The following is a 15389-nucleotide window of genomic DNA, read 5'->3' on the forward strand; positions in this document are numbered from 1 at the left end:
ATGAAATGTCTGCAAGAAAACAACCAAGCTCAGAGAGCACCAAGGATCCCTCATTTCAACCCTGAGCTACAGATACTCTTCTTTATTGTGTCTGTTTCCATGGCCAGGCTGGGTCTCATTGCTCACGCTCAGGTATTATGTCCCCTCACAAATATGCCGATGGGCTACTTGATCACTGTTCTCCTATGACACACTTAACCAGGTCATTAGAGGAAGGTGAGCGTGACACAGCAACCCCACGAAAGAGTCAGTCAACTTAGTCAGCTAACTCTTGAGAATTAGATCTAGGCCCAGAATAAACTCAGCCATGCATAGGCTTAACCAATACTACAGTCAGTTGTGTTTTATGAGCAGCTGAGGGTAGGGGGAAGCGAGATTCTCCATTACTGTATAGAACTCAGTGTGGGGATCTAGCGGTGGAGAACATGTTTGTGGACATTATATACAGCGTCCACATTGTGGCTACTGCTGCCTGGTTGTCCAATGAAGAAGGAGCTAGCGATGCAGTGAAGTGTGCCAGGGCTCATGAGATATCAGAACAAATGGATGAGGACATGGTGATTCTAAAATGCTGGTTAGTGTGATTATGTGCAGCTAAAACTATCGGGAAGAGGATTTGATTGAGATAATGGCTGAGGGGTCTAAGGATGAGTTGGGAACCGATGACTATTTCATCTCTTGGTTTAACCAGGTTAAATGTGTTACCACTGAATGTGGTACATGGTTGATTTCAAAAATCCCCATCTCTCAAAGATTGGCATTGATTTAACCACTTGGTGAATTACAGATGATTTAAGGTGCTGTTTTTCAACTGATGGCATGAGTTGCACAAATGGGACTTAGAAGATATGGGATATGGGTTGAGTCTTAATGATTTAAAAGTTACTATAAATGAATACTTGAATAATAAAATAAGAGTAAACAAATTGCATCCTTTTTCTTGAAAGGCTTGGGCTTATTTTTCCTATTTTGATGTGATGGTTCTTTGATAGAGCAATCGATGGTTTCAAGAAATCGAAGGCTGAGGAAACAATAGGTGTCAAAATCAAATCTCCACCCCTTTTTACGTATGTCACAATGAATATAAAAAGGATTTTATTTATGCAGTAATAGCTGCTATCTTGATCCTCCCTGTTGGCGACCCTCAAGGGTGCTTTGTGCAATCCTATCCTTAAAGGGCAATTTGTGAGGCATTTTTGAGCCAAATTTAGAGGGCCATGAAGATGTCTCCTCTATGTTCTTAAATGATATGGAATGACAGAGGAAGACCATCCTTTTCCGCCTGTACTAAGCTTTTCTTTTTGTAACAGTTATCAGAATTAAATCCTCTGGATTGAGGCAGATATATTTCAATGGAACCGAATCCCACAATGTTTATTTTTCAATATGTTTAACCTGTTTGATTCTAACATTTGAATCCTCAGATAGAGGCATCCAAACCTGTTAAACTGGCTTAGAACGTGTTTGAGGACAAGTAACCTTGGTCCTGATTGATTTGGCTGTTTGGAATGCTTGATATGTAGCTGCCACCTCACAATTAAACATTTTTATTTCTTCTGTCGCTGACATTTGCCCAGAATGAGTAGAATCTAACATTCTCAGTTCTCAAATCAGAAGGGGGATTAAATAACCTGGATTCACTGAGGCTGTGTGAAGCATTCCAGTGCCAAATTTTGAGTATTTTTGTAGCTCTCCGGTAAATCCCAACCTTGATATAGACAGACAGACAGATAGATGGAGAAATGCATATCATTTGATAGTTTTTTTCTAGAATTAATGATGTGTTTTCTTTTAAGATTAGTCAATCATCAATCGGTTGTCTGAGAGAGACACCCTGAATGTCAGTGACTATCAGTGTGCTTGTGATTTAGGCTGTTTGTTGAAGGCTCTAGTCCTTTTCTTGTTTCCTAATTTTTAAACCAACCCAGCCCGCAAGAATGTTGTGACCAGGGTATATGTATGCTAAATTTTATTAAATGATTTTTAACACAATGAAAAGCATAAGAGAAAATAAATATAAGAAAGAATAGCAAAACATAGACACTAACCTCACAATCAATACAAAAGCTACGAGTGGTGCAAAGAGCCATGAAAATATACTTGCTCGGTATTACAAGATAAGATAGAAAGACCTGCACATGGATTAGAGAATGAACAAAAGTATACAATATCATCAAGAGAGTAAAAGAATTGAAATGGAAATGGGCCAGTCATGGAGCACAGATGCCAGGGGGACCAAGGCAGTCATAGAATGGATCCCACTTGATAAACACTGTCCACAAGAGACCTAACACAAGATGGATCAGCAACATCAGCAAGTCTTGCGGGCTCAATGAGCAAAAGAAAGCTCAGGACCGTAGTGATTGGAGACATGTGGAAGAGACCTTCATCTTGCAGTGGAGAGCCAATGGCTAAAATGATGACGATGAAAGAATAGCAAATAGTGGAAAAAGGGAATAGAAAAAGGAAATTAAAGATGTATTGTATGATAAATGATATTGGCATTTAATATTTTGCTTTAACTGTCCTGAGCAATCTTCCTAAACAGTTCTTGTCATCCTCCAGATTAGTTAGGATCACTCCCAGAATTTTTGACCATTTGATGGGAACTTCTGATCCTAACTCAACTGGGAAGTGCCAGTTGGGAAGTTTTTCTAAATGGGGGGTAGGAACAAAAAGAGAGGCTGATTTCACACTTTGCATTAAACCATATCATGATTTGTTTGGTTTTGGTTTAGGGAGGTATATGAATCAGCCAGGTTCTTGGTCCATATATAGGGTTAAACAAATATGTGATGTATAATCCTAGTTGAAGTCTGACTGAGAATCAAAATTTGCTGCCATGAAATAATATTAAAAGAAAAATGCATTGGGACAGAAGCCCTTTTGCAAACCTTTTGGTCAATAGATAGGACTTCAGTCTCAGCCTGTAGGACCAAATGAAACACTAGCACTTTTAGTAGAAGGTGAAAGATTTATATGATATAAAGAGAAACCAAAGTGTAAGACTAGCAGTTTTTGAAAGGACGTAATGTAACTATCACATCTCTGGAATTTATTTATTTTTGCTTCTTTCCGTTTCTCTGGGCCTCCTTGGCACCAAGCTAAAGCAATGTGCAAAAAACCTCAGCAGATTTACAGTCAACAATAAAATCCATATGCCACAATAAATCCTGGTTTCACTGATGTACTAGAATGCCAAGGAGAATAAAGAGGTCATTGGGTATTGCAAATTAGCTTCTATTAAGGAATAGATCATGCTGGGGATGGACACAGGAAAGCTTTCGTGTGAGGATGTCTTGCAAGCGGTTACCCCCTGCTACAGAATTATGATTTCTTTTATTAAGCACAAGAACAAAATTTGTAAACACCAGCCAACAACACTGGGAGATGACTGGTAGATTTTAAAATTCACTCGCTCATTTAGTTCTTATATACCAATGAAATTCTCCTTTTAATTGGCCAAATGACAATGGGGCATTGGATTATTCTATGACATGTCTCGTGGAATATAAGATAGGATTCCAGACTTTTGTTCCCTGCAACTCTCTTTTGGTAGGTAGTTCTAGATTCATATCTCCTTATCATCCTTCATCAATTTTTAGTGGTCTGTCATTGAGTAGTCTGGTTATTAGATATCAAGCTGTCCTTTGTCAGGACCGTGATAGCATTTACCGGTTGAGCTCCGGATGGCTCCCGACCTCCGCTCCTTCCGACGTGATCTAAAGACCTATTTGTTTGAACAAGCCGGCCTGGTGTGATAGGTTTGGGTTTTTTTATTGCTTTTAATGTATTGTAATTTATTGATATATTGCATAGGGCATTATGTTTAATCTTTTCTTAATTTTTGTATCTTTGTATTTTAGTATTTATTGCCCTGTTCACCACCCTGAGTCCTTCGGGAGAAGGGCGGTATACAAATTAAATAAAATAAATAAATAAATAAAATAAATAATACAACTGTATTATGTTCAAAAATTTCCTATTCCTTCACACTTTGGCTTGGAATTTCTTGCAATGTCTTCTGTTTCAGTTTACAGTACTTTTGCACAATCATTATTTTTACATTCTAGATTCCCCCCCCCCCCCAGTAAATACAAGTTACCATCCTTTTACTATCTGGCCATTAGCTTATTCTCTAAGTCACGGGTCTGCAATCCTGACAAATTTAAGACTTGTGGACTTCAGCTTTCAAGCTGCAAAACATTTTTTTTAAATAAATGAAAAGGACCATTTTTGGCTGGCCGTAAAGGAGATCATGAAACACATTTTCCATTCTTGTTCTAATTAGGATCATTTAGATTGCTGTGTCTTCTGCAATTGTTTGTAAGAACTGTGCCCAAGGCAGCAACAGAGATTACGTCGCACAACAAGGAATTTTTGAAACTAGTTCGCACATGCTATTGGCTGTTGTTAAGTGTGAAGGTGTTTGTTGTGAAAGAATTTCCTATAGCAGAAGGAGAGTTATACATCTGATGAAGTGAGCTGCAGCCCATGAGAACCTATGACTTTTAATAAAGTTTGTTAGCCAGAAAAAGTGCTCCCATCCCTCACATTGGCAAGATTCTGCTTCAAATTATAGGATAATGTCTAGCACCAACCATCAAAAGGGAATCAAAGGAAACCAGGCAGCCAAAGAACATGGGGGCTGGACACCATCAAAGGTGACACCTGCCATAGCATTAAAAAATTCAAAGAAGTAGTGCGAGATCGGAAGGTGTGGAGAGACCAAGAGTCAGGACTGAATGGATAACATCATCATCAACCAGAAAAAATGCTACCAGACTCCTGATATTTTGCAGCCATTGACTAACACGGCTGTCCTCTGCTGAGGACTGCAGTCTGTGACCGAGACTGGAGATCTCAAATATGCAGCTTTTGTTTTCTTCCTAATGCAGGACAGAAAAGTAGAGTGATATTTACGACAGAACATTTGGATTTGGATGGAGCAGGTAAAACCCTGAATTATTGGCAGGTGTTTGGGGAGGGATTGTCAAAAAAGTCAAGATTGCATCTATGACTGCATGGTTGAAACCTTGCCCTTTTTGACATCATGCATGTCAAAATTAAGTCGGGTTTAATTATGTAATCATGATTATCTTGATATTTTGAACACCGCTCCTCAGATTCCTGGCAACAATTCAGGGTTTAGCAATCTTTTTGACAGTAAAAATAAAAGTGGAAATGAGAGTAGAATTGAATTAGGATTTTGATTAAGTAATTATGTGCCATCAAGTCAGTATTGACTCTTAGTGACCACATACAAGTAGCTTTAACTTATGACCACAATTGGAACCAGAACTTCCATCACTAAGCAATGCACTTATTAAGAGAGTTGTGGCTGATGACCTTATTTTTCCACAGTCCTTAAGCTAATTACTACATTCATTAACTGAATCTGGCTTCCCTCATTGACTTTGCTTGTCGGAAGTGACCTTGGACAGGTCATAAATGGCAATCACAGGATCCTGGGACACTGTGATTGTTGTAATCATGACAGTTGCTAATATCTGAATTTTGATTGCATGACTGTGGGGATGCTGCCACAGTTGTAAGTCTGAAAGACCGGACATAAGTTACCGGTACTTTTTCCAGTGCCATTGTAATTTTGAATAATTATGAACAAATGATTGTAAGTCGAGGACTATCTATAGATAGACTTTCTCCAGGATGATCTGTCACCACCTTGGCCCTTCAGCATTTTCAACACATCACTGTAGTCATCCTGTCCACCCACCTTGTTGCTAGTCATTCTGTTTTCTTTCCTTCTACGTTTCCCAGCATCAGGAATTTCTCAAGAGAACTAGGTATTCAAATAACGTATCAAGAATATGACTGAACTTGCCCTGAGTTAGACCGACTGATACGTTTCACGATGCTTTTATTTACATTTATAGCAATAGCACTTAGGCGTACATACCGCTGCATAGTGTTTTTCAGCACACTCTGAGCAGTTTACAGAGTTAGCATATTGCCCCCAGCAATCTGGGCCCCCATTTTACTAACCTCGGAAGGCTGAGTCAACCCTAAGCTGGTCAGGATCAAACTCCTGGCAGTTGGCAGAGTCACTCTCGATACTGCATTCTAATCACTGCACCACGATGGCTCTTGGCTTCATGATATTTTCAGCGCTCCTCTCCGATACCAAAGCTCCAAAGCACCAGTACTCTATCCATCCTATGTCTTCAAAGTCCAATTGTCACTTCTGCAGAGGGAAAGCCTTCATGATTCTGATCTTTGGTGCCATCATAGCATCTGAATATCTTTCCCAAGGCTTTCATTGTTACCCTACCATGGGAAAGTCTGAAGTGTATTTTTTGGCTGCTGGTTCTTTAACTGTTGATTGGCAATCCTAAAAGACAGAAGCTATTCACCACTTCAAACATCACCAGTATCATTTCTAAGGTTGGCTGCTTCTGTATATTTAACATTAATCCCATGTTTTTTTTCCCATCTATTCTTCATTTTCTTTAACAGAGTTTGTAGCTTGTTTCATGAGGAGGAGAATTCTCACTCAACCATGAAACTTGCTAGATGTTGGTCAATCATTTGCCCAATTTATCTGTATCTGATAAAGCAGACTTTGCTTCACAGAAACTGACTTCCCAGCTTTTTTGGATGGGTGAACCCAATTAGAATTTTGAGAACATGGACTCTCTCAAAATGCCCATCAAAAATGCTCATTTCCTGACTTCTGAGGAAGCTTCTTTTTCTCAAGATGCTATCTTCTTTGTTAGCTTATTTGCTTTTTTTTCTTTTCACAACTGGAGGGCTCTGTTTCCAAAAAAACAACCCCTCTGGGCTGTGTCACACAGAGTTTTTACTTTCTGTGAAGGTTTTCAGGTTATGTTGGAACCCAGAGACATTATTCAAAATAAAACTCATACAGGTAGTCCTTGACTTAAAGCAGTTCATTTAGTTACAATGGCACTTATGACCATTTTTCACACTTACGACCATTGCAGCATCCCCATGGTCACATGATCAAAATTCAGATGCTTGGCAAGTGACTCATATTTACGACTGTAGTGACCCAGGGCCATGTGATTACCTTTTCTGACCTCCTCAATGGGGAAACCAGTTTCACTTAACAACAGTGTTACTAAGTTAACAACTGCAGTGATTCACTTAACCACTGTGGCAAGGAAGGTCGTAAAATGAGGTAAAATTCACTTAACAAATATCTCACTTAGCAATAAAAATTTGGGCAGAATTGAGGTCGTAAGTCAAGGAATACCTGTACATGGTATTGATGTATTGCTTTACAGAGACCCTTCCTTCCTTCCTTCCTCCCCTTTCTTCCTTCCTTCCTTCCTTCCTGAATGAATGAATGAATGAATGAATGAATGAATGAATGAATGAAACAATAAACAGAATCTGATGTGACTCGCCGTCAGGGGAGGCGTTTACAAGCATACTGAATCCAGAGAAGCCATAGAACATTTCAATAAGAATGTTTGTTGTTAAATTGCTGTTAGATTCCTTGTTTTTATCTTTCCCAAGCTGGCTGTGAGCATCAGCCCGTTTGTATGTTTTATTGAATTAATTCAGGATAAGATTTATAAAAGTGATACAATTTATATTATGTGATTGATAAAACTACTTCCTTGTAATAGAGAGAACACAGAAGAATTTTTGAATCCAAACTTTTGGTGTGTGAAGTCATGACTCACATTTGCCTTTACTTGATGCCACAAACAATGACGGAGCATTGTCTAAGAGACTTCTGTAACAATTTCCCTGAATAATTCCCTGAAAACACAAAGTTTGCTTGTGTGCTCCTGTGATTTTGAAGCTTTCTGTGGTGTCTGGGGTTTATATATCACACAGGCTTCTAAGAGCCTTGGTGGAGCAGTGGGCTAATGCCTCCTTAAGTAACACCAGCTGCCTGCAATTAGTGCAGGTTCGCATCCCACCAGGCTCAAGGTTGACTCAGCCTTCCATCCTTCCGAGGTAGGTAAAATGAGGACCCAGATTGTTGGCGGCAATTAAGCTGACTTTGTAATAATGCCGCTTGGGGGTGTGTGAAAGCCCTAATAAGCAGGCATATACATAGAATGAAGGCTACTGCTAAGCTTGTAAGCTGCCCTGAGTCTTCGGAGAAGGGCGGGATATAAATGGAATTAAAATAAAAAATAAAATAAAATAAATTGCCGGCCGATGGATTGATCTCTCCCAACTAGCAATTCTGTTTCTCTCACAGAAACCAAAATAGGTTTTAGGACAGTTTTCACTGTTCATTGCAAGATGAGTCAACACCACCCTTGTAAAAAGCAAAGGGTGTATTGGTAATTCATTTGGATTGCTCAATGCAAAGTTTCATTGGGCTGCTGCTGGAATCAGATTTCTTCAGAAATCTGTTCTATTGTTATTTTTTTAAGTCTACCTCAAAACCTGATCCATTCCACTTTTCTTCCCTTAAATCCTTTGGTTTTCCTCAGTTTTGAGGCCATTCATTTGTGGCTGAGGATTCTCAGTTCCACTCCTGAGGCATTTGGAAGGCAGCAAGTGGCTGAAGAAATTCGGAGCAAGCAAAGGACCTTTGAAAATCTTCCTTTTTCGTTATTTAAAATTCGACGAGGTCTATCTGTAAAAGGGGAACTTAGTTTTTGCTCCCTAAGGCCTTTTATAGTTAACCCACTTCCCACCCACACCCCACACACAAAGAGGAAGAAGATAAAAAAAAATTCCTCTTCCAAACTGGTTTTTTTTAAATATGTGTCCTAATGCATTTTGTACATTGGACTCATTTAATTGAAATTGCCTCCACTGGAAATTCTGGTGGTCCAGATAAAAGCCACTTTGGTCTAGTGCAGGGGTAGGCAACCTTGGCTCTTTTATGACTCGTGGACTTCAACTCCCAGAATTCCTGAGCCAGCTTGGCTGGCTCAGGAATTCTGGGAGTTGAAGTCCACGAGTCATAAAAGAGCCGAGGTTGCCTACCCCTGGTCTAGTGATTAAGGCACTAGGCTAGAAACCAGGAGACTGTGAGTTCTAGTCCTGTCACTCACTGGCTGAGTGACTTTGGGCCAGCCAATCTATCACAGCTCAACCCACCTCAGAGGAAAAATTGGAGAAGAGTTTGCCACCTAGAATTATTTTTTAAAAATAAAGTGGATCATCAATCAAAATTTAAAAAAGGTACAGCAGGACATACAGTATGAGCTTTTTCAGACAGTTAAAACTATCTTAAAATTCTATACAAACTTGTGGGTGCCCCCTCTGACAAACTGTACATGATTTTTGAAAATCTTGAATTAAAAATGTTCGGAAAGTGATGAAATCCCGTGCAAGAATATACATTTGATTTATTGATTTGATTAGCTAATGAGATTTGGAGCATTTAACTCAGTGGTGGGATTCAGCTGGTTTGCACCACTTCGGCAGAACCGGTAGCTAATTTTTTGTTGCCCAGGCCCAGAATGGACTTCCGGAAGTGGCATCCGCAAAGAAAACCAGTTGTCCACATATTTGAATCCCACCACTGATTTAACTGTGTTTTGAATGATTTTCAGTTTTGATTTTATTTGTTTGAAGTCCTGGAGCACCCTCTACTGACATCACAAGCTTCATTGTGTCCAGGGAAATTAACCCTTTTCCTCCCTCTAGTCTATATAATAAGATGGAAATGATAATGTAAGTATATTCTGTGTTCTATGGAAAATAATCCAAACATCAATTGTCAGGTAATACCTTTACTGAAACCAATCATAACGTACAAGATTTGAGTTCTTCATCTCATCATCAGCCTGTGCTTAAATGGCCAAAACAGAATAAGAAATGTGTTTCTAGGCACAACACAAAACCACACAGTCTTTTCTAGCAAGATAGTCATTGGTTACATAGATTGTTGTATTGTCTTAGTTTTTCCATTCTACAAAAAACACCCAAATATATTCTCAATTTCACATTTTTTCCTCTGTCTTAGAAAAGTTCTGCCAAGATTTCGATCTGGACTGTAGAGTCTCTAAAAAATCCTGAGCTCTGCTAATTAGCCTGTTGTCTCTCTTGTTTCAGGAAGATGTCTGATGGATTTTCGGTAAGTCTGAGGAAGATTGTGCTTTTTTAATTATTTAATTATTTAATTGTGTGTTTTTAATTATTATTAAATTTATGTCTCACTTTTCAGTTTATCTAGAGTAGACCTTCACTCTATTCTCATTTAAAGAAGGGGCATTAATAAATTGCCATGTATCATGCAGCTTTCTGAGAAAGCCAAACATTCAGCAAAGATATTGCTACTGGCTGGGAAAAAGGGTTCTATGTAACAAATTCCTTATTTTCCCCACAGCTGTCAGATGCCCTGTCAGGGTCCAACAATCCTAATCCAAATACGCAACCGACTCCTTGGGGGAATCAGCCTGGTGCCTTCTCAGGCTATCCAGGAGCACCAGGCGCATTTCCCGGAGCACCAGGCGCATTTCCCGGAGCACCAGGCGCATATCCAGGAGCACCAGGCGCGTATCCAGGAGCACCCGGCGCGTATCCAGGAGCACCCGGCGCGTATCCAGGAGCACCCGGCGCGTATCCAGGAGCACCCGGCGCGTATCCAGGAGCAGCAGGAGGAGTACCTGGAGCATACTTTGGAGGCCCACCAGGGCCTGGCACATTTTCAAACACACCAGGAATAGTTCCACCAGGGGCCTCAGGAATGTCTCCTGTTCCTGGGCAGCCCCCAAGTGACAGAGGAGCACAGCCAACTGCACCACAGAGTGGACCTGGAGGATTTTCTGGTCCACTGGTAAGAAAAACATGTTCATGTTTCTGATTTGTGTATGGCAAGGAGATATCTGCACTTTCCCCCCCCCCCAGTTCTTGATTAAACATTTCTCTTTTTAAATAAAAGAAGATCAAATCTTACTGGTAAGACCAAAATAAAACACTGAATATTTGGTGGGTGTTCCAAATATTTCACTTTGAGGACATGACCTTTTGGCTCCAAACTGGAGGTCCCGAAGTCTAGTCAATTAGATGCAGATTGAACACTAGTGATGATTTATTGTAAATGCATTTAATGACCCTCCAGACCAACACATAGAAGGGAATATTACAGGACTGTCAGTCTCCAAAAACCAAGGAAGACATGCTGAGGGTCTTCTGAGCAGTTTCCTTTGTTGTTTCTCACCCATAGACAGAAATTTTGCTCAACCAAAAGAAACCACTTGCACCATTAAACATACACTCTGAGAACTCCCAGGGAGAAGATGTCTTCATTTTTTCTTCCCACATAAACTGTCAGGTATAAGAAACCCAGGAGTCAAGATAGAATTCAAAAGCACAGTCAGTTTATTCCATGCAACCTATACACAAGAATCGGATCTACTAACTGTTAAGGTGAACTGGTGCCAGATAAAATTCAACAGATTCATACATTTGACCCTGCCCTCAGGCTCCGTCTGGTCATCTCCTATATAAACTTTGCTGTCTCTTGCTCTTCTGGAATGCACTTTGTCCTGAGAATCAAGACCACAGGACAGAGATGTAAACTAGAGGCAGAATAGCTGGGAGAAAGCCTTTATATCTGAGACCAAGAGAGGGCCACAAGGAAAAGGAGTTCAGAAATAACTCTACAAAAAAGGAGTTAGTGATGAGAGGAGATATATTTGTAACAAAAAAAGCGCCAAAAGTCAAGTCAGCCTACAGCATTAGACCTTACTGGACCTTGTGCTCTTTAATTTTGTTAATTGTTTAGATTTGATTTGATGCCAAGTAATCTGTTTTTCTCTACAGAGAGTCCCTTTCGACTTACCCCTTCCTTCAGGACTTATGCCTCGCTTATTAATAACTATGATTGGGACAGTGAATCCAAAGCCAAACAGGTAACAAGGCAGGGGTGATGGGTGATACTGAACCAAAGTTTCTTGCAGGACACAGTTGGATTTATTGTGGGATGGGCTGCCCTTTGGCATCCATCACTTGGGAGGATTAGGAGGACCAAATTAAATCAAGGATGCATTAGGATTTGTGTGTGTGTTATAAGGTGATGGTCATAATCAAAACCCTACCCTTTTGTTACATGTACTGAAAGTATTCTCCAAAAGTGTAGCCAGTGGGACATAATGGCTAAAGTGTTGGACAAGGATTGGGAACAATCCTTCACAGGCTTGCTGTTGTGGGGAATAAAGGAAGGGAGATCTCCTTGAGATCCAAGATAAAAAGCAGGGCATAAATCTGATGATTAGAGGGGAGCACATTTTGACTCAATCAATTTGGAAGGTTTTGGAGGTTGCAGAAAGAATGCTGGAGGCCTCCGTGCAGCACCCCCTCCCCCAGTTTGGGTAAATACTTGAGAAATCATGAATTTCAATTGATTTAATGTTTTAATTAAAACTGAAACTCAATGAAAGTTAGTCCTTTGTCTTAACTCCTGGCATACCCCTGGTATGTCATTCCAAGGCCAAGTGAGGTCAGTGTCCCAAAAGACTTTAGGTGTATTTGCTATGACTAGAGCTGGTGGAGCTTATGTAATGCCTGCAGATCTCTCCCTTCGGCCTTCCTGGTACCCCATCCCACCCAACCCGCTTTATTATTGTTGCTGTTGTTATGATAGGGTGCAAAGCAAGATGCCAACCCAAAACATTCTCTTTAATTATGAGGATACCTCTAATGAGTGGCTGTCCTCTAGTACTTACGTCTGAGATTGTGTCCACCTGCCAGAAAACTCTGACTTGTTTCAAACATGCAGAAGATAAATAGTAGATCTTGCATTTGACAATTCTTTCTACAACACCCTCCTACCTCACTCTCTCCTCTTCTGGGTTTATTAAACATCCATAATTTTAACTTTCTAAACATGTGTATGGGACCAATATGGACCTAAAAGTATTAGAAATAAAGTTTACATATGAGAATAGTGCTGTGTTTTATAGCCCATGAAGTTTATTTAAACTTTCAATAGTAAAATAAAATAGCCTGAAGATGCCCATAGGCACATTGGTAACCAGGGGCACCACGCTGCGGATCCGAGTTTTCAAGTTAATAATTAATTTGATGAAGTAATAAATAACGCTTTGTTTTTCAGGTTTCCCGTAGAACACTGAGATAACAATTTTTTTTTTCATTTCTTGCAGATTTCAAATAGATTTGAAGAAAGGCAATGACATTGCTTTCCACTTTAATCCCCGCTTCAATGAGGACAACATGAAGGTGATTGTATGCAACAGCAAGATTCATGATGTCTGGGGGAAGGAAGACCGGACAGCACCCAGGTTTCCTTTTGAGGCTGGCAAACCTTTTAAGGTAAAGTTTTTGTGTTGGGTGTCCTTTTGATAGCTAAGAAGAAATAAGTTAATTGCCAGGAAATTAGTCATGTGAATATTGCAAGGGCAGTTTAATTTACCTGATTCCATCTCTATGGTTCTGCTTCTGGTGTTCACATTTGAGACCACTGCTATCAGAATTCCCCACAAATATTCAAATTGAGTGGGAATTTTAAGGGTTGGGAGTTTTAGTACCCCTGGAGGGGCTTCAGGTTGAGTAAGATGGGTTGCTTGTATTTCATTCATTCAACCCAAGCCGGAAAAATACCTAGTGATTGCACTTGAACAACATGCTAAGCTTTAGTGTTAATTTTGGTGTATATCTATCTAGTAGGATATTGTATAACTCTAAATTATTTGATTAGTATATGGTTCAATTTATTGCACAGAAAATGGTTGTCACTAACCATTTTAAGTGAGCCCTGTGAATGCATGTGATCTGCTGCCTTGTTTCTGCATAGCACCTAAAGCAGGATGTAGAATTGGTTGATATTAAGGTTGCAAATCAGATGACATCAAATGATGCGACTAATGAGTAGGAATCCCCTCCCTGCCCTCAGAGGGATGACCTGACATCCTCATTTTTCTGTGCAGGAAGCAGAGGGGTGACATTTCCAACACTCTGCTTCCTAGGCAGAAAAATGAGGGTGTCAAGGCATCCTTCCAATCATAGAGGCAAGCATGATTCCTTGAAGATTACCAGAAAATGGTAAAGACTAGACTTAAAATGAGAGTAGAATGCAAGAGAGCATTGTGTCAATTCAATTGAATGTCTATTCTATAAGTTTTAGTCTGACTGCATTAGCCTCTGGCCAAGCAGAATTTTTTTTGTGGCCAAGAGTGCACTTAATATAATATGTATGGCATGCTATCCAAAGAAGTGTATTTTTTTTTGAAAAAAGTCAAGCACCCAAAACCCCATGATGCTGAATTTAGCACTGCACTCCTTTGAGGCTGGAAGGGAACAACCCCCCCTCCCCCCAACACACATACATTTCCTGGTTTCATACAATATTTGTGTCTTTTTATGTGACAAGCACAAGATGCTAGGTCTATAAGGCCATAGTCCAGTGCAAAAAAGCAAGAATCAGGTCGCATGAATACAAGGTGTTTCTGTAATTTATTTATAACTGTTTAGGAATGTTTATATCTGTCCTTTTACAGATTCAGATTCTCTGTGAAGCAGATCACCTGAAGGTTGCTGTTGATGATGCTCATCTCATGCAGTACAATCACCGCATTAAAGAGCTGAATCAGATCTCCAAGCTGTCCGTTTCTGGTGATGTCACCCTCACCAGTGTCATGCCTGTCATGATCTAAGCCAAGCCTTTGACCCATTGCAGCCCAGTGCTCAAAAACTGGCTGTTGTTGTTTTTTTTTTTTAAAAAAAAGTTAGATAGATGATATTGGGCAGTGACTAATAAATAAAACTCTTAAAGGCTACAAGTCTTGTGTACAGGTAGTTTTGCTCAGAACTGTGGTTGCAAGTCAGTTCAATCATAAATTTAGGCATCCTGTGACTGGAACTGATTTTTTTACTCTTCTTTGCAGTGGTTGTTAAGCTAATTAGTTTTACCCAATGGGTGTTTTTTTGCTGAAAACCAGGAGTAAATGTTGGAAAATGGCAAAATAAAAAAATAAAAAATGACCACATACACTGCGAAGAGTTGTAAAGGTGAGCCAGTTGCCCAAGTGCCTGAAATGCAATCATGGAAGTTGCAGGGCAGGGGTGTCAAACTGCCATCTCGCGGGCCAGATGCGTCATACGAAAAGTACACCCACCCCAATGCCGGCAATGGGAAAAAAGTCACAATACATCGCGACACATCACGAGTTGACACCTGTGCTGTAGGGTATGTGGCCATTGTAATTTCAAAATTGGGTTATAAGTAGCTTTTGGGGGCCTGTTGCACTTTGGATGATTGCTAAGTGACCCAGTCATGAGTTGAAGACTATATGTATAAAGGTAAAGGTTCCCTCGCATATGCGTGCTAGTCGTTTCCGACTCTAGGGGACGGTGCTCATCTCCGTTTCAAAGCCGAAGAGCCAGCGCTTGTCGAGGACGTCTCCGTGGTCATGTGGCCGGCATGACTAGACGCCAAAGGCGCACAGAACACTGTTACCTTCCCA

At 40.1% G+C, this 15389-nt stretch overlaps 1 protein-coding gene across 7 annotated transcripts in view; it reads left to right on the plus strand.

The window, feature by feature from the left end:
- LOC310649687 (MAPK-interacting and spindle-stabilizing protein-like) overlaps positions 1-14705 on the plus strand; it is a 41118-nt gene extending 26413 nt beyond the window's left edge. For 4 of the 7 annotated variants that reach the window (XM_083378350.1, XM_083378347.1, XM_083378349.1 and 1 more), the window contains 5 exons: positions 10018-10039; positions 10292-10741; positions 11731-11819; positions 13071-13239; positions 14424-14705. In XM_083378350.1, coding sequence (XP_083234476.1) covers positions 10018-10039; positions 10292-10741; positions 11731-11819; positions 13071-13239; positions 14424-14579 — 886 coding nt within the window. In that variant the 3' untranslated portion in view covers positions 14580-14705. Of the gene's footprint in view, positions 1-9928; positions 10040-10291; positions 10742-11730; positions 11820-13070; positions 13240-14423 lie in introns of those variants that run through there. The other 3 variants (XM_083378351.1, XM_083378352.1, XM_083378348.1) reach the window with 3 other exon arrangements.
- The last annotated feature ends 684 nt before the right edge of the window (positions 14706-15389 follow it).

Source organism: Vipera ursinii, assembly GCF_947247035.1.
Source record: "Vipera ursinii genome assembly, chromosome: 1".
Taxonomy (NCBI): Eukaryota; Metazoa; Chordata; class Lepidosauria; order Squamata; family Viperidae; genus Vipera; species Vipera ursinii.